Source organism: Salarias fasciatus, chromosome 13, assembly GCF_902148845.1.
Source record: "Salarias fasciatus chromosome 13, fSalaFa1.1, whole genome shotgun sequence".
Lineage (NCBI taxonomy): Eukaryota > Metazoa > Chordata > Actinopteri > Blenniiformes > Blenniidae > Salarias > Salarias fasciatus.
Window position 1 is genome coordinate 690034 of NC_043757.1, and position 26492 is coordinate 716525.

Genomic DNA, 26492 nt, shown 5'->3' on the forward strand with positions numbered 1-26492 from the left:
GGACAGCTTTGGCAACAGCTAGCATGAGACAATAAGAAGTAAAGCTTAGGTCCAAGAACGAGACGAAACTCACTTTTACTGAAGTAAACATTTACATCAAAACAGGAATCCTTGACACCAGACTCAGAAGTCAACACAGCAGCGTGACGGTCAGAGGAGGCGGGATACCGCCGCCGCTGGAGCCGTGACACATGCTGGATGGGTTGGAGTGAAATGAAGTGAATGATGAACACATGAAGGATGAAGATAAAAAGCTTAGGGCAGCCAAAAGAATAAGAGACCTTAATCTGAAGATGATTAAATCAATCAATCTGCTCATACTACATACATTACACACACACACACACACACACACACACACACACACACACACACACACACACACACACACACACACACACTAATCTCTTCTGTTCATTTCACTCAAACTGATGTTGTGATTTATAATCTGTAAAAACTCTGAAGCTGCAAAACAACAATAAGAATTTTTTTTCCTGTATTGCTGATCAGACGTAGTTTAAACTGCGGAGGGCAACTCTGATCAGTGTGAGGCCAAACAATTTCAGCACAATCAGCAGCACAGGCTCAAACTGTGTCCAGCACATCTACCATCCGGATTAAAGAGAATTATGGCAGGTAATTTTAGGAATATATGCTTTCATTTTCAATCCGCATGCATTTTAAATTTGCATTTTATCATTCGGGTTTTATTTCAAGATCTTGATCTAACAATAAACTGAATACAGTAATCTTGGGCCAGTTTCTGATGCTTGATTCAAATGTGGTTATTTATTCCTTTAAAAAGTTTTTTTCTGTCATCTTTTTATTTCCAAAAAATACCATTATATAACGTTTTAAGTATTTAAAACTTACAGTAACACCACCACCACCACCAACAACAGACAGAACGATGGACTATCTGAACATCCTGTTGTGTAGCTTCGGTCTGTGAGAATCACTGATGTAGAAACGTGAGAAAAATCCAGGAAACAACAGAGTAAAAATATTTAATGTGTGTATTTAATTACGATGGTTAATAACTGAATATTTTTCATGTGATTTGATTTTGACGTCCTCCGGCGCGTATTCCGCGACGTCACTGACCGACGCCGGAAACAGCTGAAATACCCGGAAGTGTTTCGGAGAATGAAGTTGGAATAAGAAAGATACACTTCAGAACATGCTCCGCTGAGGTTCTGGTGAGGTTCTGGTGAGGTTCCGCTAAGGTTCCGCTGCCGTCCGGTTTGTAAACTTCAGGATTTTTTTCACGCGTGTTTAGTTTCAACACATTTCTGCGGCCAGCTGGCTTCTGCTAGCTTCCTCTGCTAACAGTTAGCTTCCGGAAGCAGCTGCGTCCGGAGTTCCGTCCAGGAAAAGCTTCATGGCGGCTTGATCGACTTTTCTCTCCATTAAATTAAATTCTGTCATTAATGTGAAAACAGACGCGGAGGCAGAGGTTCGCTCTGGAGCTGCAGCGGAACGTGGTTTAATGTTTCAGTTGTAGTCAGTGTCAACACACACACACACACACACACACACACACACTCACTCACTCACTCACTCACTCACACTCGGGGGCTGCTGTGGAGTGAGCCCTCACTGGTGACCTGTCTCTGCACATGGAGACGAAGCACAGCTGGAGTCAGTCCTGCTTCCTGTTTCCTGTTTCCTGTCCATGATGTCTGTCCTCTGCTGAGACGTGCTCAAACCGGTGTCCTGTCCGATGTGCAGCCCCCCGGCCGGACCCTGGTCTGCAGTGCCTGCCGCTGCACAGCATGAGGAGGGATGAGGAGGGCCAGGCTGGCTGGAGGTCTGGTCTCGGGGGGCGTTCTCCTGGCCTACCTCCTGGTCCTCAGACACCACTACTCCTCCGGCCCCCCCGGGGCGGCGGCCGCCCGGCCCCTCCCACAGCGCCAGCGCTCCCACCGGCCCGGCCTCCAGTACGGCGTCATGTTCGATGCCGGGAGCACTGGGACCAGAGTCCACGTCTTCAAGTTCCAGATGAAGAGCAGAGGTACAGACACATCACATGACCCAGCAAGGCGCCCGCCGCCTGGCGGCAGGGCGGCACGGCAGGGCGGCACACCGCCTGATGGCAGGGCGCCGCCCGGCGGCAAGGCGGCACACTGCCTGATGGCAGGGCGCCGCCCGGCGGCAAGGCGGCACACCGCCTGATGGCAGGGCGCCGCCTGGCGGCAGGGCGGCACACCGCCTGATGGCAGGGCGCCGCCTGGCGGCAGGGCGGCACACCGCCTGATGGCAGGGCGCCGCCCGGCGGCAAGGCGGCACACCGCCTGATGGCAGGGCGCCGCCTGGCGGCAAGGCGGCACACCGCCTGATGGCAGGGCGCCGCCCGGCGGCAGGGCGGCACACCGCCTGATGGCAGGGCGGCACACTGCCTGATGGCATACTGCAGCTGTTCAGTGTTCCTCCTCCTCCTCCCTCCTGTCCCTCATGTCCCCTCATATCCCCTCCTGTCCTCTCCCGTCTCTCATGTCCCCTCCTGTCCCTCCTGTCCCTCATGTCCCCTCCTGTCCTCCCGTCCCTCCAGCAGCTCCGTCCCTGCAGCAGGAGACCTTCAGCTCCATCCAACCAGGACTTTCTTCATATGCTGATGATCCAGAGAAGGTGAAGCTCCAGAGGAGACGCCTCCTCCTCCTCTCCTCCTCCTCCTCTCCTCCTCCTCCTCTCCTCCTCCTCCTCCTCCTCTCCTCCTCCTCCTCTCCTCCTCCTCCTCCTCCTCTCCTCCTCCTCCTCCTCCTCTCCTCCTCCTCCTCTCCTCCTCCTCCTCCTCCTCCTCCTCCTGACTCCTCCTCCTCCTCTCCTCCTCCTCCTCCTCCTCCTCCTCCTCCTGACTCCTCCTCCTCCTCCTCCTCCTCCTCCTCCTCCTCCTCCTCCTCCTGACTCCTCCTCCTCCTCCTCTCCTCCTCCTCCTCCTCCTCCTCCTCCTCCTGACTCCTCCTCCTCCTCTACTCCTCCTCTCCTCCTGACTCCTCCTCCTCCTCTCCTCTCAGTGCTCCTCTGGGATTCTGGCCCTCCTGGACTTGGCCCGGTCCAGCATTCCGTCCTCCATGTGGAGCAGGACTCCGGTGGTCCTGAAGGCCACGGCCGGCCTGAGACTGCTGCCTGGAGACAAGGCTGGACAGCTGCTGGACACGGTGAGACGGTCCACTGAGACAGAGGGACGGGAGGGACACGGTCCAATGAGGCAGAGGGACGGAAGGGAGACGGTCCAATGAGGCAGAGGGACGGGAGGGACACGGTCCAATGAGGCAGAGGGACGGGAGAGAGACGGTCCAATGAGGCAGAGGGACGGGAGGGACACGGTCCACTGAGACGGAGGGACGGGAGGGACACGGTCCACTGCGACAGAGACACGGGAGGGACACGGTCCACTGAGAAGGAGGGACGGGAGGGACACTGTCCACTGAGACGGAGGGACGGGAGGGACACAGTCCACTGAGACAGAGGGACAGGAGGGAGACGGTCCACTGAGACAGAGGGACGGGAGGGACACGGACATCTAAAACACACATTTCAATATTCTTTTACATTCCAGAAAATCTGTCTTAAGCAGTTTGTAGATCAGGTCACATGTCAGCCGGTCAGACTCCTCCAGGGTTTAAAGACTAAAGACTCCTCCAGGGTATAAAGACTAAAGACTCCTCCAGGGTTTAAAGACTAAAGACTCCTCCAGGGTATAAAGACTAAAGACTCCTCCAGGGTATAAAGACTAAAGACTCCTCCAGGGTTTAAAGACTAAAGACTCCTCCAGGGTTTAAAGACTAAAGACTCCTCCAGGGTTTAAAGACTAAAGACTCCTCCAGGGTTTAAAGACTAAAGACTCCGTCAGTCCTTCAGTCTCTGGAGTCTCAGCAGGTGGAACCAGTCTCGGGACCTCTAGCATACTGCTAGCTGTTAGCTAGCTGTTAGCTAGCAGAGAGAGAGGGAGTCCCAGGCCGGGACCTCTGAGGGCCCCGGTACCCGGCCCCTCCACCCCGACAGACGGGTCAGTCCACATCAGCCCCCCCAGCTCGGCGGGGCCGGGGGCACGGTGTCCAGCAGCAGGACCAGAGCTGCTGAGGACCGTCCAACAAACCCTGCATCAAAGAAACGAAACTCTGAGTAGAAGAGAAAGACGAGAAACACCGACATGATGAAATGAGTCCGGAAGAGGTCCGTTAAAGAGGCTTCCTTTGAGACCTGGACAGTCTCTGCAGTCCTGAGGTCCCTGGTCCTGACGTCCTCCGGCGGGGCCGTGGGGCCTCCAGGGTTCTGCTGAGGGACCATGTCTCAGTCCAGCGGTCTGTTGTCTTCTGTCTGAAGCCGCTGTGGTTCTGCTTGTTTCCAGGTGAGGGCGCTCTTCCAGAAGTCTCCCTTCATGTCCACAGAGGACAGCGTGTCCATCATGACTGGACAGGATGAAGGTAAGAAGCTGCATCAGGGGGACGGGGTCCTCCGGGGGGGGACGGGGTCCTCCAGGGGGGCTGAGAGACAGAATGCTTTGTTTCAGTGCTTCAGTTGAGGACAGACAGACCTTGTCCTGGTTTTCCAGTCTGTCCAAGCGCCGCCGCCGCTGCTCCGCGGTGCACAACTGCTAATTAGCCGCAGACGCGGCGCTATTTTCCCCCTGACCTTTGTGCGGCGCTGCAGAGTTTAGCGCGGGCCGGGCGCCCGGACTGAAACGGTCTGGCAGAAACCCTCAGGACGGTTGTGTCTCACTGACCTGCTGCAGCGACGCTGCTCTGACAGGAAACCTGCTACGTCTTGGTGTAGCACACGATGCTAGGATAGCTCCGAAGCACCACAGACAGGCTGCACTGTGTTTTCCTTTCAGCTTGCAGTGATCCCACGCTTTGCGTCCCAAAGGCTTATTGGTAGAAAACATTCCCCCCTTGCCCCGTGTGGCAGATAACCCCGCTATTCACTCGCCAAACAGAAAATTCATCTGCCGCTGGCGGCTGTTAATTTCGGACGTTGGTGGTGATTCTAACTTTTTGCGCTATTCCCCTATCAGCTGATGATTCCGTGGAGCGCCCAACCTTACCATCTGAAATAACTTTTATAGCTAACAGAATAAACACAGGACACTGAAAAGTTCTAACTCACCGCTTCTGCAAAACGGCGCCGTGCAAAATGCCGTCGGCAGACAGAGACTGGAGGATTTGTCTTCTTCTGACCCGGAAAAAGAAATAATTCCCACTGCTGCCTGGCGACTTCGTCTTCAGGAAAGCCAAATAAAACTGCCTTTCCAGGATGTCCAAGTAAACATCTTCTAGGAGCCCTGTTCTCTGGATCTAACACCAACACACACACCAGGCACAGAGAACCAGGGCCGGGTCTCAGCATGACCATATAAGGAAGTCTGGATCCATAGGCGTCAGTTTGGGGGGGGCGGGGGGGACGTGTCCCCCCCACTTTTTGCCAGGGGTATTTTTTTTCTCCACCACACACAAATCCTTCACGTGCAGCCATTGTAACCCCGGTTATTTTCAGTAGTTTAGAACATTCCGACGCTCCTGAACGCACCATCCGGTGGCAGCAGAGACTCACGTGCTGCTGCTCTGAATGAGCGTCTGTTCCAGTGAAGCTCCACACAGAGCAGCTCTGTCTCCTGCAGCTCCTGTGGTGAGTTTGAAGACTTGGTTGCTAGTTTAACGCTGTGATTATCCAGGTTAGAAACAAGAGGCGGTAGTTAGTTTTGAAAAGTGGAAATGACCTGAAGAACTTTACAGTCAACATGCTAACAGCAACATTTTGAGGCTGTTTGGCCTCATTCTGATAGAACCTCAGCTAAACTTCATCATCAGGAACATACTGATCGTCCCTGTCGGACCTGCTGCTTTTGATTAAAAAGAAATGCGAGTTTTATTGAAAGATGTGAATAGGGATGAGTTTTATATTTTTCTATTGAACTGTAATGAAGAAGAATGCATCGAAGATCTTTAATTAATGAAGGAAACAAGTTATTTTAAGATAGGTTTAAATGTGCACACTTTAGTGAAGACTGTTTTTTTAATATTTAGAGATGCCTGCCCCTTGGTTCACAGCTCGCTGGACATTTAACACTGAACATAGAAAACAGAGCTGAACAGACTCAGACACTGTCCTTTGTCCTTTGTCCCCAACAGGACAGCAGCTGTGAGGACTGGAGGTCCTACAGGTCCAGAGTTCTAGGCTACAAGGTAACATCTGCATTTTTAAAAGTGCCCAAAACCATCGTCCTGCCGCTCTGAAGCACTAATGAAGACATGACATCTGTCCTCCTTGTCCGTCCTCCCAGCTGGTCTCTGTGGACATGGCAGACAGCCACACTGCTGAGCCTCTCCTGGGACATCCTGGAGCAGAGCCTCGTCTTCAGACGCCGCAGAGCCTGAGGCGTCTCTCTGCTTCACAAGAGAACACTGGACCACCAGCTAGAGCCGGACCAGGGTCTGACCAGGGTCTCCACTGGGACCTCCAGCTAGAGCCGGACCAGGGTCTGACCAGGGTCTCCACTGGGACCTCCAGCACCAGGGTCTGACCAGGGTCTCCACTGGGACCTCCAGCACCAGGGTCTGACCAGGGTCTCCACTGGGACCTCCAGCAAGAACCAGGGTCTGACCAGGGTCTCCACTGGGACCTCCAGCACCAGGGTCTGACCAGGGTCTCCACTGGGACCTCCAGCACCAGGGTCTGACCAGGGTCTCCACTGGGACCTCCAGCACCAGGGTCTCCTGATCAGATAAATACACACTGCACTTCCGTTGTAACTAGTAATCAGTAACCTGGGAGATCACCTCACTAACTGTGGTTTTATTCTTTCTTTTTCAGACGTCGCCTCTTCAGTCACCTGCTCTGCAGCTCTGTGTTTGTTTCTGTTGATCTCTGCTCCTGGACAAATAAAATCCTGGAAAACCCTCCTGAGACTGATGGTTCTCTGTCTGACACACCCTGGATGTTCAGTAGTGTTTGTTCTTGTGTCGATGGTTCAGTTAGTATTTTGATATATTTCTTTAATGGTTCTGGAGCGTCTTTACCAGGACGAAGACATGTCAGTGTGTGTGGAGTTGGTTCATTCGCTTGATCAGTCTAAAGCTATCTGAGGACGTCTGATGGAGATTCTGTGGATTAACAGACTGTCTCCTCTGATGTCGGCTGCTTTTTTCTTTCTGACATGTTGATTTGTGATCAGATCTTTCCTCAGATTGTGTTACTGAGAGAAGGAAACAGAGTGACTGGCCGTACGCAGGTTGTACAGGAGGCAGTGAACGCAGCACAGCAGAGTCAAACCTTCCATGAAACACCAGAGAGCAGGAGAGGAAGAGGTCACGTCAGAGCTTTGCTCCAATAATTAAAGCTAATAATAATGATAATAAATGTTTCCAACCTCTCAAAAACAAAGGTCAGACAATAAGGCTTCATGTTGTTCATCTTCTGCTGATTCACCAGGTTTTTGTGGCAAAGTTGACAAAGAGTCATCAGACTGATCATTGTGTTTCTGCTGTGGCTGCCTGACTGTTTTTGTAAATTTTCCATTTACTCTGAGTGAAATGTTCTATTTGAGTGGGATGGATGGTGAGGCTTGAAGTCAAGATTCATCCAGTCACAGATATAACATGTTCTGCTAACAGCCTGTGGTCTGATGTAGCTCCAGCTGTCCTCCAGTGAGCCGAGGTTTATTCTTTTATTCTGGAAATGCTTTAACCTCGTTCCTATTAGTGATGATAGAGTTCAGGGGTTTGTTTCTGTGTTCTCTCTGAGCTGTAAATCCAGCTGACAGGGAGCTGATGTATCTGACATGGAGCTGATTTCAACAGGAAGTTCAACACAGTTGGGTTAAAGTTTCAGGCCAGAGGCTTTTTTTTCAAAACATGGCAATTGCCTACAATGTGAAATAATTCTCAGCAGCCATACCAAAACAAAGTCAGTTAGAGTCACATTCTCAAGCACGACTCAAAGCAGTGGTGACTGGTCATTAGAGGCAGGTGGAGCACAGCGCCACCAGGAGTCAACATAAAGGACTGCAGGTAAAATGTTATAATTTCTTTAAGACCATCTGAAATATCTGTGCTGCGTTCAATGAGACCCAGCAATTTTTATTTATCTATTATTGATTGGCTGCTGCTGATGTGGGCGGGTCCTGATTAGAGACTGACAGGGAGACGTGACAGTTCGGCGCTGCTAAAGCTAAAGCTAAAGCTAAAGCTAAAGCTAGTGGTCGGAAATCAAAATGAATGAAAGTCATTGAAAAGTTTGTCCAGAAGAAGAACCACGGTGCGCCTTTCTTTTAAAGCGAGTCCTCAGCTGTGGTGAGTGAACGCATATACTCTCAGTCTTTTTATATGTGCGCGCACACACATGCACGCTCACACACGTGCACACGCACAGCTCCAAAGTCACTTTTTGCCAGTAGCTAGTTGTCCCCCCGACTTTTCAAAACAAACTGACGCCCTTGTCTGGATCACATCTACGTCTCAACGGTCCGGCTTGAAAACCCTCAGTGACCCTATCTTTCTTTTCATGGGGCCCAAACTGGCTGGTGGCCCCCCCTGCTGAGGCCCCCGGGGCGGCGCTGCTTACATGAAAGACAGTTTCTCGAAGTCTGAATAAAATGTTGGAGGAAGCGTCCTCTGTCTGGGTCCAGTCTCCCTTCAGCCCAGAGCTGACGTGTTTTCCAGGCTGCCGGAACCACATCACGGATTAAATACATCGTTTACTAAACTTTAGAGTCTATTTACATGTCAGTAGCGGTCCTGCAGGTCCTGTCTCCTCCGTCCAGACCCAGTGGAGGCTCTGCTGGTTCCTGGTCCTGCAGGTCCTGTCTCCTCCGTCCAGACCCAGTGGAGGCTCTGCTGGTTCCTGGTCCTGCAGGTCCTGTCTCCTCCGTCCAGACCCAGTGGAGGCTCTGCTGGTTCCTGGTCCTGCAGGTCCTGTCTCCTCCGTCCAGACCCAGTGGAGGCTCTGCTGGTTCCTGGTCCTGCAGGTCCTGTCTCCTCCGTCCAGACCCAGTGGAGGCTCTGCTGGTTCCTGGTCCTGCAGGTCCTGTCTCCTCCGTCCAGACCCAGTGGAGGCTCTGCTGGTTCCTGGTCCTGCAGGTCCTGTCTCCTCCGTCCAGACCCAGTGGAGGCTCTGCTGGTTTACATGTCGGCTCCATCAGCCAGTGCAATATTGTGTAAAACCACACAGGCCAAAATAAAGTCACACCTTTTCTGGGCTGACCAGCAGCGCCCCCTGCTGGTCTGAAGCAGCTGCTCGTCTTCTCGCGCTGTGACGGACCAGCGGAGTTACTGAAAGTCAAAAATCCTTCTTTAACCCCACAAGGGGGGCTTTTATTAGATATTCTGTCAGGGCATCATTTCATTTTTTCATTTTTACTTTTTAACCAGTCCTGACTGAGCTGCTTCTGCTTGGTGACGTTTGAGGTTTGCTCTGTGATTATTTTCACGCTCCGCCAGGTTTTTCCGCCCCGACTGAAGCTGAGAGACACCGCCTGTCCAACCGTCACCATCAACCCGTCTCTCGTGGCCGTACGGCGGGCGAACGCCCGGATCCCGCCGCTCCACCGTTTGATAAAGAGGGCCAAGAGCTGCTCCAGCGGTGGACCGTGGTCCAGCGGTGGACCGTGGTCCAGCGGTGGACCGTGGTCCAGCGGTGGACCGTGGTCCTGTGGTGGAGGACTGTGGTCCTGCGGTGGTGGACCGTGGTCCTGCGGTGGACCGTGGTCCTGCGGTGGTGGACCGTGGTCCTGCGGTGGACCGTGGTCCTGCGGTGGACCGTGGTCCTGCGGTGGTGGACCGTGGTCCTGCGGTGGTGGACCGTGGTCCTGCGGTGGACCGTGGTCCTGCGGTGGACTGTGGTCCTGCAGTGGACCATAGCTGTGTGTTTGAAGGCGTCCTGTAATCCAATCCTTTTAAAGTAGTTCATACAAGCAATTATGTCCATGTGGGACGAGGTGGGGCTTAATCTGGGGGGGGGGGGATCATCTGCCCGGGGTTCCTGGAGCTGGACTCTCTCTCCTCCCTCTGAGGGACCAGCTGCTCCTGGTCTATAAAGTCTGGTGCTGATCAGTGGCGGCGGCCTCGCCCTAATGGACACCCTGGTCCGGCTGGTCCTTCCAGATCCAGGTCCAGATCCAGGTCCAGATCCAGGTCCAGATCCAGGTCCAGATCGGGCGGCGTGGCGGAGGCGACCGCCGGCGGATTAGGCTCCAGAGACTTATTGTTAATGGAGCGCTGAGTCGCCGCTCGCCGCCTGGTTTGTTTGGAAAAGGCTTCTTAGCGCCGCGGCTCAGAGTTTTACGCCAAAGCTCCCATGATGCCGTCTGTGTGAGGCGGGCGGCAGCAGAGGTCAGAGGTCACTGCTAAAAGGCTCTAATGCCGCTGAGTGCAAATATTCTTTCAGCTGACCTCAATCAGATCACCGCTACTCCCTTTCTCCATCCTGTTCTGACGGGGCGGCGGCGCCCGGCCGTCACCGGCCGTCACGGCGGCGCCCGGCCGTCACCGGCCGTCACGGCGGCGCCCGGCCGTCACCGGCCGTCACGGCGGCGCCCGGCCGTCACGGCGGCGCCCGGCCGTCATGGGAGGCTCCGCCCACTGATGGAGTGTGTCTCTGTCTCTGCAGGGATTTCTGCCTGGGTGACCGTCAACTTCCTGACTGGTGAGACACTCCGTCCCTCGTCCCGCCCGTCCCCCCCACACCCTCACACACACACACACACACACACACACACACACACACACACACACACACCCTCAGCAGCCTGAAGCAGGGCGTGGCCTCTGACCCCGCTCAGGACCGGGGCGTGGCCTCTGACCCCGCTCAGGACCGGGGCGTGGCCTCTGAGCCCGCTCAGGACCGGGGCGTGGCCTCTGAGCCCGCTCAGGACCAGGGCGCCTCGTGACCCCTGACCTCTGTCTCCGGCCTCCACCCTCAGGCGGCCTGCAGGGCCCGGGATCCGGCACCGTGGGGATCCTGGACCTGGGCGGAGGATCCACTCAGATCACCTTCAGTCCTCCAGACCAGGTGAGGTCAGGGGTCGGGGGGCGGGGCTCCGACTGCCAGAGTGGTGGTGTGTTTACAGCGAGAGAGAGAGAGAGAGAGAGAGGGGGGGGGGGGGGCCGTCAGTCAGACTCAGCGGTCTTCTTGGTCCTCTCGGTCCTCGTGGTCCTCTGCTGGACTGGAGCCGTTTCAGTCAAAAGTCCAGCAGGTCCAGCTGGAGAGCAGGGTGCTGTGTGGTCCTGATGTGAACTCAGTGGTCTGAAACCGCTTCAGTCCGGCTCTGAAGGTCCAGTCCGGTCTCTGAAGACCAGCAGAGGAACCAGGAGTCCTGCCAGGAAGTGAAGCTATGAGAGTCCAGTCCAGACCAGGACAGGACGGTCCAGTCCAGGACCTGCAGCAGCTGGAATCTTCTTGTTTCTTCACAGAAAAGCGTCCAGATGTCCAACGACGTCCTCCTGTCCTTCCAGATGTTCAACATCACACACACTGTCTACACTCACAGGTGCTGACACACACACACACACACACACACACACACAGGTGTCTGCTGCAGAGCTGGGATCGTTCTGGTCTCCAGGCTTTAAAGACGACCAGGATCCACTGTTCCTGATCTAGGGACAGACGGTGGACTGTTCTCTGGGGGGACGGTGGACTGTTCTCTGGGGGGACGGTGGACTGTTCTCTGGGGAGACGGTGGACTGTTCTCTGGGGGGACGGTGCTGTTGGACCTCTGGATACGGAGACATCTTGTCCTCCTCCGTCCAGTCCAGCAGCTGGACCTGATGAAGACCTGAGGAGTCCGGCTGCAGGGCCAGACCCTGTCCTGATGGTGGACGGCTCAGCTCAGCCAGACTGTCCTCTTCCCGTTTCCTCAGAAGACACTGTCAGTGGCGGCCATGTTGGATTCCAGGATGTCTGGTGGGACAGATCAGGTCTGATCAGGACCGTCTTCAGGACCACCAGCCGGACTTCAGGGTCAAATCAGAATCTACAGCGTCTGACACCAAGTTCTCTGATCCGGTCCACTGTCCTGGCCCGGTCCACCGTCCTGGTCCGGTCCACCGTCCTGGCCCGGTCCACCGTCCTGGTCCGGTCCACCGTCCTGGTCCGGTCCACCGTCCTGGCCCGGTCCACCGTCCTGGTCCGGTCCACCGACCAGAAAACCTGTGGGCAGAGATCAGCTCTGTGACGGCTCCATGTCTCCATGTCTCCATGTCTCCTTGTCTCCTTGTCTCCTCGTCTCCTCGTCTCCTCGCCCGTCCAGTCAGGTGAGACTCAGGTGTGCTTCTTGTCTCTGCAGTTACCTGGGTCTGGGTCTCATGTCAACTCGGCTGGACGTCCTGGGCGGAGGACACTCAGCAGGTGAGCCTGTCCCTGGACCTGGAGCTGTGTGGACGTCCAGGAGCTGTGTGGACGGGGACGTCCAGGAGCTGTGTGGACGGGGACGTCCAGGAGCTGTGTGGACGGGGACGTCCAGGAGCTGTGTGGACGGGGACGTCCAGGAGCTGTGTGGACGGGGACGTCCTCACCGCTTTGGTTTTTATGAAGTTTATTTCTGTAGTTGATGCCGTCCTGCTGAGAATCCTGCGTTAGTCCAGCGGTGTTGATCTGGTTCCAGCAGACCAGCAGACCCGGTCTTTAGCGTCTCTGGTCCCTGCTGGTCTGTCTTCAGCCGTCTCTCTGGTGACGGCGTCCTCGTCTCGGCGCTGCGGCTGAACGAAAGCTTCCTCCTCCTGGGTTCACGTGAGAAGTGCGCCCTCTAGCAGGATCCAGACGCACTGCAGCCTGACCCCAAACACACCAGGTTCCAACAGGACCTGCTCCCAGAGGGGGACCTGCAGAACCAGGCCCAGAGGAGGACCCTGCAGAACCAGGCCCAAAGGAGGAGAACCCTGCAGAACCGGGCCCAGAGGAGGACCCTGCAGAACCAGGCCCAGAGGAGGAGAACCCTGCAGAACCAGGCTCAGAGGAGGAGAACCCTGCAGAACCAGGCTCAGAGGAGGACCCTGCAGAACCAGGCCCAGAGGAGGACCCTGCAGAACCGGGCCCAGAGGAGGACCCTGCAGAACCAGGCCCAGAGGAGGACCCTGCAGAACCAGGCCCAGAGGAGGACCCTGCAGAACCAGGCCCAGAGGAGAACCCTGCAGAACCAGGCCCAGAGGAGGACCCTGCAGAACCAGGCTCAGAGGAGAACCCTGCAGAACCAGGCTCAGAGGAGGACCCTGCAGAACCGGGCCCCGAGGAGGACCCTGCAGAACCAGGCCCAGAGGAGGACCCTGCAGAACCAGGCTCAGAGGAGGACCCTGCAGAACCGGGCCCCGAGGAGGACCCTGCAGAACCAGGCCCGAGGAGGACCCTGCAGAACCAGGCTCAGAGGAGGACCCTGCAGAACCAGGCCCAGAGGAGGAGAACCCTGCAGAACCGGGCCCAGAGGAGGAGAACCCTGCAGAACCAGGCTCAGAGGAGGACCCTGCAGAACCAGGCCCAGAGGAGGACCCTGCAGAACCGGGCCCAGAGGAGGACCCTGCAGAACCAGGCCCAGAGGAGGACCCTGCAGAACCAGGCCCAGAGGAGGACCCTGCAGAACCGGGCCCAGAGGAGGACCCTGCAGAACCAGGCCCAGAGGAGGACCCTGCAGAACCAGGCCCAGAGGAGGAGAACCCTGCAGAACCAGGCCCAGAGGAGGACCCTGCAGAACCAGGCCCAGAGGAGAACCCTGCAGAACCAGGCCCAGAGGAGGACCCTGCAGAACCAGGCTCAGAGGAGAACCCTGCAGAACCAGGCTCAGAGGAGGACCCTGCAGAACCGGGCCCCGAGGAGGACCCTGCAGAACCAGGCCCAGAGGAGGACCCTGCAGAACCAGGCTCAGAGGAGGACCCTGCAGAACCGGGCCCCGAGGAGGACCCTGCAGAACCAGGCCCGAGGAGGACCCTGCAGAACCAGGCTCAGAGGAGGACCCTGCAGAACCAGGCCTAAGTCAAGAGACTTATTTTTTCTTATGAACACATGAGCAAGCTGTACCAGGAGCAGAGAACCATGACGCCACGGAGAACCCCGAGAACCCAGGGACTAACATCACCAACCTGTGTGTGTGTGTGTGTGTGTGTGTGTGTGTGTGTGTGTGTGTGTGTGTGTGTGTGTGTGTGTGTGTGTGTGTGTAGGGGGCAGCAGAGAGCTGGTCAGCCCCTGCCTGGCTCCAGGGTACGTGGGCAGCTGGGCTCATGGAGAGGCGGTCTACAGGGTCAGGGGTCAGACGGCAGGTGAGCTGTGATTGGTCTGCGAGCTGCGGAGTTTTCCCATCATGCAGCAGCAGCGGGCGGGAACCCTGTGGTGGGCTGTGTTCCAGGGGGGACCGGGACCGGGACCGGGACGGTCTACCAGGCCTGCGTGTCCAGAGTGGAGACGGTCCTGGATGGGACGGTGAGGAGGACGTCCCCGCTGGACGGCCTGGACTTCTACGCCTTCTCCTATTACTACGACCGAGCCGTGGACCTCCGCCTGGTCGGTACGCAGCCCGCAGCACGCACACACACACACACACAGAAACACACACACAGAAACACACACACAGAAACACACACACACACACACACACACACACACACACACACACACACAGAAACACACACACACACACACACACACACACACACACACACACACAGAAACACACACACACACACACACACACACACACACACACAGAAACACACACACACACACACACACACAGAAACACACACACAGAAACACACACACACACACACACACACACACACACACACACACACACACACACACACACACACACAGAAACACACACACAGAAACACACACACACACACACACACACACACACAGAAACACACACACAGAAACACACACACAGAAACACACACACACACACACACACACACACACACACACACACAGAAACACACACACACACACACACACACACACACAGAAACACACACACACACACACACACACACACACAGAAACACACACACAGAAACACACACACAGAAACACACACACACACACACACACAGAAACACACACACACCCCCGGGCTGAGCTGCAGGAAGCCTCCAGCTCAGCCTCTCATCTGGAACACACTGCTGGTGGAGAGTCTTTATTCTGTGTGTGTGTGTGTGTGTGTGTGTGTGTGTGTGTGTGTGTGTGTGTGTAGATGAGCAGCTGGGAGGAACCGTCAGGGTCTCGGATTACACAGCTGCTGCTCAGACAGGTGAGCTGGCGCCGCCGTGTGGCCAGACCGGGAGCTGCAGGCTTCTATAACCTGTCCTGTTGTCCCACTGTCCCTCTGTCCTGCTGTCCCGCTTTCCCTCTGTCCCACTGTCCTGCTGTCCCTCTGTCCTCAGTCTGCAGCAGTCTGTCCTCCAGTCCTCCTGTCAGTCCCTTCCTGTGCCTGGACCTGGTCTACATCTCGGTCCTGCTCCAGCAGCTGGGCTTCCTGCCAGACCAGCAGCTGAAGGTGAGTCCAGACCTGAAGAGCCGGTCTGGGTCAGGACAGGGTCAGGACTGGATCCTAGTCTGGAATCTCAGGTCTACTTTTAAATTATTACTTTATTTGTGCAGAGAAATAGAGAACCACAGTAGAACTGTTCCACTGTAGCAGGCTGAGAACCCCCTGTAACCGAACCGACCCTGCAGAACCAGACCCACAGGAGACTTCCTGCAGAACCAGACCCACAGGAGACTTCCTGCAGAACCAGACCCACAGGAGACTTCCTGCAGAACCAGGCCCAGAGGAGACTTCCTGCAGAACCAGACTCAGAACAACCTGAAATCAAAGCTTTATAAGAAAACGGTCCAGAGTCTGAAGCAGCTTCCTCCCTACCTGGACCTGGACCTGGACCTGGACCTGGAGCCGGTTCCAATCCAGTCCACTTTCCTTATGAAGCACATGTTAAAGCGGGCGCTGCCTCCACCGAGCTGCAGAGTCTGAGCAGAAACAGGAAGTAAAACCAGGAAATGGATCAAACATGAATTAAAAGCTTGAACTCAAACATTCAGTAGACTGAAGACCCAGAGGACCTCAGACCCTGTTCAAGAACACAAGTGGGCCTGAAGACCAGACTTCTAACAGTCCTCAGCGGGGGCCGTTCAGACCTGGGGGGCAGAACGTTCAGAGTTTAGGACCGACCACAGAGAAGACCCTGTCCCCTCTGGCTTTAAATCTGGTCTCTGGTCTCAGGCACCAGGAGCTGGGACCGGCCCTCGGCCCTCAGAGCACTGCAGTGTAGGTCTGGAGGTGGGGGGGTGGTGGGGTAGGGGGGGTATCAGGTGTTCTTTAGCCCTTCAGCATCAGTCAGTCTGGAGGCTGAAAGCTGCTCCAGTCAAAAACAACTGAAATCCATGTTCCTCCGCATCAGGCTGCCTCCGACACTGGAAATGAGTCCCTGTCTCTTTAAGAAGCTCCTCAGCTTAGAGACACGCCCCCTCAGAGTGGAGAGGGGCGGGGCAGCCAGCTGTACAGGAGGAGCTGTGCTTTATGGGCGGAGCTGTGCTTTATGGGCGGAGCTGTGCAGCACCGAGCGTTTCAGCCTCAACATGGCCGCCAGGGGAGATTCAGGGATCCAGGCTCAGATCTGCTGGATGGTTCTGAAACGACTCCATGAGTCTGTTTAACAGGAAATGACTCTACAGCTAACAGGAAATGACTCTACAGCTAACAGGAAATGACTCTACAGCTACACAGAGCTCAGAAATGTGGATTTCGAATAAAACCCCTCCTTTAAACAACTGGATCTTAAAGGGATAGTTCGGGATTTTTGACATGAATCCGTACGGCCTCCCCGTCAGCAGTGTTGTTCATTCACACAGACTGACCCCTGACCTCTGACCCCTGACAGCATCCAGTGAGCGGAGATCCTGTCCAGTTTTGGTCCAGACGAAAGTAGTCTGGCAAGTTTGCTGGGGTCACCAAAATTAAGCGTTTTTCTTCTCAAACCAACCTGTTGGAAAGAGTGAAATATCTGCATCACAGAGCGTTCACCAGGAAGACGTCAGACCTGCTGAACGCTCGGCTCCTCTCCTCCTCACGTCACTCCGCGCTGGCTTCACTTCGTTCACCGCTGCTGAAGTTAGTCGGTGAAGTGGAGCCGCAGAGTTCTGGACCGACTGCAGCGGGAGAGGGTTCTGGTCTCTAGAGGGTTCTGGTCTCTAGAGGGTTCTGGTCTCTAGGGGCGCTGCAGCGTCCAGCCCAGAGGAGAGGAAAAACCACCTGTTCAAGAGTAAAGACCAAAGACAGAGGTGGTGAAAGCTGGACTGGCCTGTGGATCCAGTTCAAACCGCTTCTCTGGGGACTGAGGGCCGAGGCCAGGACTCTGGGACACCAGGACTCTGGGACACCAGGACTCTGGGACGCCGGGGCTGGGGACGCTGGGGCCGGGGACGCCGGGGCCGGGACTCTGGGATGCCGGCAGTGGCGGACCGTGCATTTCACACTAAGGCCTTCAGAACAGATCTGCCTGAACCAACCCACCTCTCAGTAACTATTTTATGTCTATAAAAATATCTTAGTATACAGATATACTGTACATATAAAGAGTTGTTGCACAGCAGATAGATACTTGTGCAGCCAGAATAAATGCCTTTGCTGAAGAGCACAAGTCTCCTACTACATCTGTGCACATACAATGAGCATCAACAACTTAATAAAACAGCAATATTATTTAGGAAAAGAGGAACATTTTACTCACCAGAATCCCCATTATTTGTAAACAAAATCCATCCTCCTTTCCTTCCTCAAAAAGAGCTCAACTGCTCTGTCATATAGATTATCCGTGTGTTTCAGTTCCATCAGCAGATCCTTCTTCTTCTTCTTCTTTGGAATAATTGCGGGTAGGCGACCAACAACTTAGGTGCATAGCGCCCCCTACTGTATCTCTTGGTGAATGTAAATCAGAAGGCCTGGATCTGCTGTTGTTAGTGTAGCTAGCTAGAAGGCGCTGAGTCGCCAACTCGAAATCTGATTGGTTGAAGAAACTGTCTGCTTGACGCTTCACTTTACTTTACTGGGCTATCAGAACGGACAGTGAAGGCCTCAGGCAGATTTCTTTGACCCTAGCAACAGATGATGCCTGGAATCTGATTGGTTAAATGATTTAATATGAAAAAAACATGTCTGGAAGCAGCGCGACCACGGGAAAACTATGAAAGGAACTGGAACATACCGTTTGGAATCATTTAGTAAGTATTCATGGACAAAATATAATTTACACCAGTCTGTAGTTCAGATACCTTTTAGACCAGCAGAGAAGGCCTTGCAGGCCCTGACGGCCCACCACTGGATGCCGGGGACTCTGGAGGGTCCCTGGTCCCTGGTCCCTGAGGGGTCACCAAACATGACTCAGTTTTTCAGTTCAGTTTTTAGAGGTTCCGGTTCACCAAGCCTGGACGTCCCATGACCTGGACCTGGACCTGGACCTGGAGCCCCGCCCCCCATTCTGCTGTTAGAGAACCTCAGAGTCCACCTGTCCACCACATGACCCTTCACACCCAGAACCAACAGGAAGTGACTGATTCCTTAGAGTCCAGCAGGACCAGCAGGACCGGTTCTGCTGGTTCTGCTGGTTCTGCTGGACGGACCACCATCCTCTAATGTCTCTGTCTGTCTGTCCCTCAGCTGGCCCGGACCATCGGGGACGTGGAGACCAGCTGGGCCCTGGGAGCCGCCCTGCAGTACCTCCAGACCCTGAACCCCCCCTGAAGACCCCTTGAACCCCCTGAAGACCCCTGAAGACCCTGAACCCCCTGAACCCCCTGAACCTCCTGAAGCTGCAGTTCAGGGTTCAAACCTGTCTGAGAGTTCTGGACTGCAGACCGGGTTCTGGTCCAGTTCTGCTCTGAAGACAGGTTTCTTCTACTCGAACTCTGAGTGGGCCGCTGGTCTCGGGGGTTCTGTCCTGGTTTTGGGGGGTTCTGTCCTGTTTTGGGGGGGTTCTTCTGTTTTGGGAGGGTTCTCCTGGTTTTGGGGGGTTCTCCTGTTTTTGGGGGGGTTCTCCTGGTTTTGGGGGGTTCTCCTGTTTTTGGGGGGGTTCTCCTGGTTTTGGGGGGTTCTTCTGTTTTGGGAGGGTTCTCCTGGTTTTGGGGGGTTCTCCTGTTTTTGGGGGGGTTCTCCTGGTTTTGGGGGGTTCTGTCCTGTTTTGGGGGGGTTCTTCTGTTTTGGGAGGGTTCTCCTGGTTTTGGGGGGTTCTCCTGTTTTTGGGGGGGTTCTCCTGGTTTTGGGGGGTTCTGTCCTGTTTTGGGGGGGTTCTTCTGTTTTGGGAGGGTTCTCCTGGTTTTGGGGGTTCTCCTGGTTCTGATCCGTGAACCTGCCTTCTAAATAAAGCTTGACGGACTGCAGTGTCCTGGTTTTGCTGTGGGGGACGGTGGGGACGGTGGACACGGTCCTGGTCCTGCAGGCGTCTCGGACCAGCTGGTGGGTTTGGAGATCCGGGGCTGAGCCCTGGACCACATTTGGACCCTCCAGAACCAGGGGGACAGTGGTCCTGTTCGGTCCCTGCAGCTGCAGGAGCCGGACTTCAGGACAGCGCTCGTCTCAGAGACTTGGACCTGGACACGTCTTTCTGAACCGGGACCTGGAGAACCCAGGAACCTCCAGTGTTCCACTTGGGTTTCCCGGAACACTGCGGAACACTGCCTGGACTGGTCCTCTGTCCTGGAGACGGTCCTCTGTCCTGGAGACGGTCCTCTGTGAGCTGGACCGAAGTCAAATTCAATTATATACATGAACTGTCTAAAAATAAACTCGCTCTACTATGGATGATGGAGTCCACCACACGAGGCTCATGACAAGTTTGTTCACTTCTGCCTGTGGCACGCGCCTGCCTACGTCTGCCTACGTCTGTCTACGCCTGCCTACGCCTGTCTACGCCTGCCTACGCCTGCCTACGTCTGCCTACGTCTGTCTACGCCTGCCTACGTCTGCCTACGCCTGCCCACGTCTGCCTACGTCTGTCTACGCCTGCCTACGCCTGTCTACGCCTGCCTACGCCTGCCTACGTCTGCCTACGCCTGCCTACGCCTGCCTACGTCTGTCTACGCCTGCCTACGTCTGCCTACGCCTGCCCACGTCTGCCTACGCCTGCCTACGCCTGCCTACGCCTGCCTACGTCTGCCTACGCCTGCCTACGCCTGCCTACGCCTGTCTACGCCTGCCTACGCCTGCCTACGCCTGCCTACGCCTGCCTACGTCTGCCTACGCCTGCCTACGCCTGCCTACGTCTGCCTACGCCTGTCTACGCCTGCCTACGTTTGCCTACGCCTGCCTACGCCTGCCTACGCCTGTCTACGTCTGCCTACGTCTGCCTACGCCTGCCTACGCCTGCCTACGCCTGTCTACATCTGTCTACGTCTGCCTTCGCCTGCCTACGCCTGCCTACGTCTGCCTACGCCTGCCTACGTCTGCCTACGCTGCCATCATGTCGTCCAGTTCAGGTTGTTCGGCAGCGTTTCTGGAGCTCCAGCGTTGGTTCCGTGTTGCCACACCGTCACCAAAGGCCTTCAGCTGTGATGGATGTCTCCTCTGAAAACATAAATATACAAAGATTTTCATTCCTCTGTAAATCACTGCCTTTATTAAATACTCAGCATTTTATCATAGATATGTTTCTACACCCAATGCATTTGTGCATCAGAACTCAAAATTTGGTCACAAAAACATATGAAGTACGAGGTACATATACAATATTAAACAAGAGGAACTGATCTAAATGATGAATTTATTCACACAATGTGTCTTAGTTTGATTCACATAACGATCTAATAAAAGAACAGATATAACAATTATAATTTGTTAATTCGTTTTGAGGATGCCAATGGAAAAGATGTAGGACTCCCACTACAGAATTAAAAGTGGAGGCTCTAAAGAAACTGCGGTTTGGCGTTTGCATGTAAGCAGAGAACAATGGAGGCTGGCCTTCTGCCTCCTTCACCGTCTGCTGGAGTGTGAGCAAAGTTATTTTGGAAAACGGAGGGAAGAAAGTGTCCGTTCATGAAAAGATTGCATCATGAATTGTAATGCTTTCTCAGACGCAGGATTATTGGGTTAAGACAGATGCTAAACAACTAGCTTGCAAATTTGCATGTATCAGGAACGTACCAAAGGCGGTGAAAGAGTTAAAAATCTGCCGAATCATGCTGGACTGCACAGACCAGAGGAGAGAGCAGCTGCTGGATGTCTGCTGTACCTGTAATATGATCTCGTCAGGCTGGCTAGCTAACTTGCGCGCATGATTAGCTGGCCGAATAACAGCATTAGCTAGCTAGCTTCCATTACAGTACCAAGTCCAACAGGTTGCTACTTCCAATATATTAGCAATGCTATCCATTATTTTGGGATGTAGTTAGCCTGTTCGGTGTCAGTTTAACTGTAGAAAGGAAACGAGAAACATGACTCACCTCAACATGCTAGCGCGTGGCGCCGGCGTGCTCTGCAGGTTTGTATCTGTGTCCTCGACCTCTGCAGGTCGTCCACCACCACGCCTTCGCCTCCTCCATGGTCGCCTTCGTCTGTCTCTGCTCGCACCAACGAACTCCCTCCTGTGATTCATTTCCAGAACGCGTTTCCTCTTCTCTGTTTCAGCCTTTTTTCTTTTTTCTTTCTTTTTTCTTTACTCAGTAACGTTTGTCATGTAAAATTTACCAGAGTACATTACTTTAAAGAAATTGTACTTCAGTAAAAGTAAAATTACATTTTTTAAAAAGTACTTGAAAAAGTATAAGTACACAAAAAAGCTACTCAATTACAGGAACGCCAGCAATGTAATTTATTACTTTCCACCCCTGGAGTAGAGTTATAACTGTAGGGGAGAGCGGGGTAATTTGTGCCAAGGGGCAAGTAGTGCCACCCCTATTATTTAGAAAAGCGTAGTAGCTGTTGGTCATGTGACCACATGTTTCTGAAGAGGCGTCCATTCCGCTCATCTTGCAGAGAAGGGAGACACATGGCTGGAGAGGAAAGCACATTTAAGTTCAAAAAACTGTTTTTGCCCTCCAAAGTAAAATTTCCATGGTTAAGGTTTTTTGATTGCTGTGTTTGAACAATTATAGAAAACTTTGAAAACATTTCACATGTTTTATTGCTTTAGTAAGCTCCATCATGAGTCTGCACAGCTAACATGATGCTAGCTCAGAGCAGCTGGGGGAGGCATTTTTTTTCAAAATGGTGGGCCTGGGGTCATTTGTGCCAAAGGACCTGCCAGCGGCACAACTTAACCCAACTTATGATTATTTACTATATATGACTTTATTGTATATTATTGTTATTGTACATCTTATTCTTCCATTTGATCACTAAAACTATGAGTCATTCTTAAAGGTGCTGTAGGCAGGATTCCACATCTCCGCCATAAGATGGCGATTTGACGCATCTAAGATGGCGATTTGAAACCCAGCACAGCCAATCCTGTCCTGTTTTCTCTGACATCACGCCCTCATGCAAGTTAAGCCCCTCCCAAAAGAACGTGCGACGAACGCCCCACGACCAATCACGGTTAGAGCCTCAGGGGCTCTTCTGATTGGTCAAAGATACCTGGAGCTGTGAGATTCCTTTTCAGCTCAGAACAGAGACAGATGGAAACGCTGCACCCTCGCAGTAGAGCAGTTATGCTACACTCCTAAAGGATTATCAATGATACTCTAACATTTAATCCAAAGAAAACACAGAAAAATTAGCACTGACTAGCAGAATCCTGCCTACAGCAGCTTTAATTTCAGATCAAAATCCATCGTGTCACGCAGATACAAAAGCAAGACAGACAGAGCTCCAACTCCTCTTGAGGAGTAAGGTGCCGCAACGTGGGGCTCAACTCTGGATTTTCTGGTGGGGGGGGGGGTCTCTCTTAGCCTTTGTCAGTCCCATGATGACCACAAGGCAGTGGTGCTATTTCACTCACAGCTGGGGGTTGCAACATGAGGGAGACAGGAGTCGAATTAACAACCTCCCAATTGTGAGACGACTGCTCTCCCCACTAAACCACCGCCGATGATGTCCATAGTGGCAGTGATGATGATGATGATGATGATGATGGTGACAAGGAGCTGTCTGCTGTGACTTTGTTATTGTGAAGCTTGCAGGTAAAAACTCCAATTCCTATAACTGTGTTGGTTTGGTGGAGAATGTTGAAGGTGACAAGATCAGTGCAAAGTTTCTGAAGCAAAGTTATGAGAGGCCTGTTGATGGAAAGTCCATCTTCACATTTAGAGAGAATGATGAAGGAGGTGATGTGCTTAAAACATTTCCCACACCATAAAAGCGTGGTGATAGCAGTGACCAGTGGAACGTCCAGTCGGTCCAATCTGTGAAGACATGCAGACGCAGTCAGGTGCTCATTTTGGATTTTGGATTTTGTTCTTGGCAGGTGTTCATGTGGCGCTGGGCCTTGTTGAAGCAAATTGGCCTTTGATGATGTTAAAACTTTAAATAAGCATTAAACAAGTACTTTTGTATTGAATTTGTCTTGTTTTTATATGTCACTATCATTTGTGATATTAAAATGATCTTTTTCACTTCAGTTATCAGTGGCACAATTTACCCCAGTGTATTCTGACTAGTGGCACAATTTACCCCGCACTTGGGGTAAGTTGTGCCACAAAACCACTTTTTTTTCCAAAGCTATATTTCTCACACAGTTAATTTAAGATCCACAGTGACTGCTCCCAGGATGCACAGCATCCTGAACTATATGAACATATTTTAGTTGCAGGCATTCCTGTAATCCCCTTCTGTAAAAGGCACTTTAAGTAAAAATTGGCACTACTTACCCCACTCTCCCCTCATCGATTCAGAGTAGCGTTGTATCCAGCGGCGGCTGGTGGGGGGATGTGTTGGGGGGCTACAGATGCTTCCATAATACCCATTAATAGTTAACAGAGCTGCAAAAGCAGCATCAGCTGTGACACACAGTTCCATCAATTACAGGTACACTATACTCTCTCTCTCTCTCTCTCTCTCTGTCACACCACACACACACACACACACACACACGTTTACGCACTACAGACGTGTTCCAACCCAACTTCAGACTGCCCACAGCCAGCCTGCTGCAGCTGCTTGGTGACTTGTAGCCAGACACGCTTCACTCAGCAGAAACAAGGCGTCAGTCCTTCAACAGGTCAGCGTGGGCCGACCGGATCTGAAAAGAAGCTCACATCGACGCCTTTCTGGGACGCAAACAGGTTAATCACCATGTCGCTGAAGTCTGGTTTTGGATGAAGTCCGTCTGGACAGACAGCGTGAAGAGCATCAGTCAGAGCAAACAGTCCACCTGCTTCCTGCTGACGCCGCCAGAGCTGAACTTTTCTCCCTCCTTCCAACTCGCAGCCCCGCTGCGGTAAATCGCCGCTATTGGTCAAAAGTCAGCGGCTGTGGGCTAACTGAAGCTAGCCCACAATGCTCAGTAACCACGGGGGGCGGGACATGACGCCTGTCAATCACTTACAAGAAGGAAATGAATGTTTCTGCTGGGCTGTAAAAAACCAGCCCATTTAGAGAGATTCTGTTTTCCTTTTGCCTGATTGGAGCTGCTGCTGCCTTTGGTTTTATCTAGAAACAATCTGTTGTGAGTTATTTAAAAAATAATTTTCTCATCTTTTTTGTGTTAGCGGTCTGTTTGTGCTGGGAGGGCTCAGCCCTGCTAGCTCATTTATACCAGCCGTCCCTGACTGTAATAGATTAAGTATAAAATGTTCAGATGATTTTTTCACAGTGTTCTGGAGACATTGGCGTTCTCTGACGTTCCTCTGACTCCTCGCTTTAATACTGTCAATCTGTTCTTCAGGTGTTTTATTTTGAACTTAAAGCTCGTTTCCGGAGTTTTGAAAGAATGAGAGTTTTTTTAATCCAGTGTCTCGATGTTCCCCCTCCCTCTGCTTTCTGAGCGACCAAGCCACGCCCCTTCTAATCGTGCACGCTGATTATCCGTGGTATCAAAATGAGAGCCTCCAGTCCTGCAGCATCCTCCATGTTTATCTGTTTCCGGTGGACGTTCAGCAGACGGTGGATATATCTGCTGTAGCTAACTCTCCTCTGCTGGGCGAGCGACGTGCTCTCTGGCTGAGTGACAAGGCGGAAGCTCGAACTCGACTGGCTGAAGCTCACCGGCGCTTTTTCGGATAACATGGGGGTCTATGAGACGAAGGCGGAGCTCATAAATAAATGTTTACACTGCAAATGCTAATATTACAGGGCATGAAATTCATCAAACTTTAACAGGCCCTCCAAATTTTTTCAGCAGGTCCTCAGAAAATTTTAACAGGTCCTCACAAGTTTTAACAGGTCATTAATTTTCAATTTTGTAAAATGCTGATCAAAAACAGGATCCAACAATAATTTTTTTAATTAAAGTGTTGTATTTTGTTGTGCATGTTTAGTTCTGTTTCTGTCTATCTGCTGCTCTGTGTCTGGGTTGGTATATCTTCTTATGCTATATGGCCCACCCTAAGTTGCAAATTTATAAAATGATTTATATTTATTTTGTTGCAGGTATGCATGTAGGGCTGCAGCTATCGATTATTTTAGTAATCGATTAATCTTTCAATTCATTTGGTCGATTAATCATATATGTGTGTATATATATATATATATATATATATATATATATATATATATATATATATATATATATATATATATATATATATTAGGGCTGTCGCGGTAAACCGGTATTGACGATAATCGTGGTATTAAAAAATGAAATTTCAATATTGTGTTCAAAATGCGCACATGATAATATCGCATGGAGGATCTAGAGCCGCTTGAAACGTGTTGAAGTGTATTTTAAAATCCGCTCCTGTTCTTCCGCCCTGCTCCGTCTCCCTCCTGCAGCCCCCCCCCCCAACATATAAACGCAGCAGCAGCGGTAGCAGCACGGCTCCCAGCTAGCGTGGCTCCCAGTTAGCGAGCGTCTCAAGTGAACTAAACATGTCGGCGGTGGTCGACAACGACAGCGAGACACTCGATCCTGACCCGAAAAAAGTGTGTTAGCAACACTGACTGCACGCTGAAGCTAGCCGGGTAGCAGTGGGGCCCCATTAGGTGGGTTCCAGACGTGTCATTGTAATGTGTCCGGGGGGTTTCAAGTTGTGTCGCTGATATCCGCCGTCTTCTCCGCCGGCCCCCTTCTAGCAACTAACCGGGGAGTACTCTAAAGGGCCCCATGCGGGGGATTTTCGACACGTTGTCGTTGCAGCATCTAGTGTAGTGCCTTAAATTTGTCATTGAAATTGACTGATGTCAGCCGTCCCTCCGGGCCCCCTTCAGCTCGGGGCCCTAGCCAGTAGCGGCGCCTCTGCTGGAGAGAAGCAGCTGCTGCTCATTCCGCCTCGGAGTTAAACAAACAAACAAACAAACAAACATAAATCCTGGGCAGTGTGGTGGTGGGACAGGAGTTCACCCCAACAGGGTCCGAGGGTTTTCAGAACCCACCAACCCGACGTACATTACGCCTCTGCTGTGGATCCTCTGTTCATCAGTTCAT

The 26492-nt window shown here is 52.8% G+C and overlaps 1 protein-coding gene across 5 annotated transcripts; it reads left to right on the forward strand.

The window, feature by feature from the left end:
• Positions 1–1103: 1103 nt before the first annotated feature.
• On the forward strand, positions 1104–18981 carry entpd6 (ectonucleoside triphosphate diphosphohydrolase 6). Of its 5 annotated transcripts, none has more exons than XM_030107346.1 (14): positions 1104–1199; positions 1732–2014; positions 2552–2628; positions 3015–3158; positions 4352–4427; positions 10606–10641; positions 10919–11007; positions 11409–11485; positions 12284–12345; positions 14145–14243; positions 14330–14488; positions 15179–15235; positions 15369–15481; positions 18638–18979. In XM_030107346.1, exons 2-14 carry the CDS (start codon positions 1786–1788, stop codon positions 18719–18721), a joined length of 1302 nt encoding a protein of 433 aa, XP_029963206.1. In that variant the 5' UTR covers positions 1104–1199; positions 1732–1785; the 3' UTR covers positions 18722–18979. The 5 variants fall into 5 exon arrangements, with proteins under 5 accessions (XP_029963206.1, XP_029963205.1, XP_029963207.1 ...); XM_030107345.1 differs by having other exon boundaries at positions 1109–1210; XM_030107347.1 differs by having other exon boundaries at positions 1125–1641.
• Positions 18982–26492: the final 7511 nt, after the last annotated feature.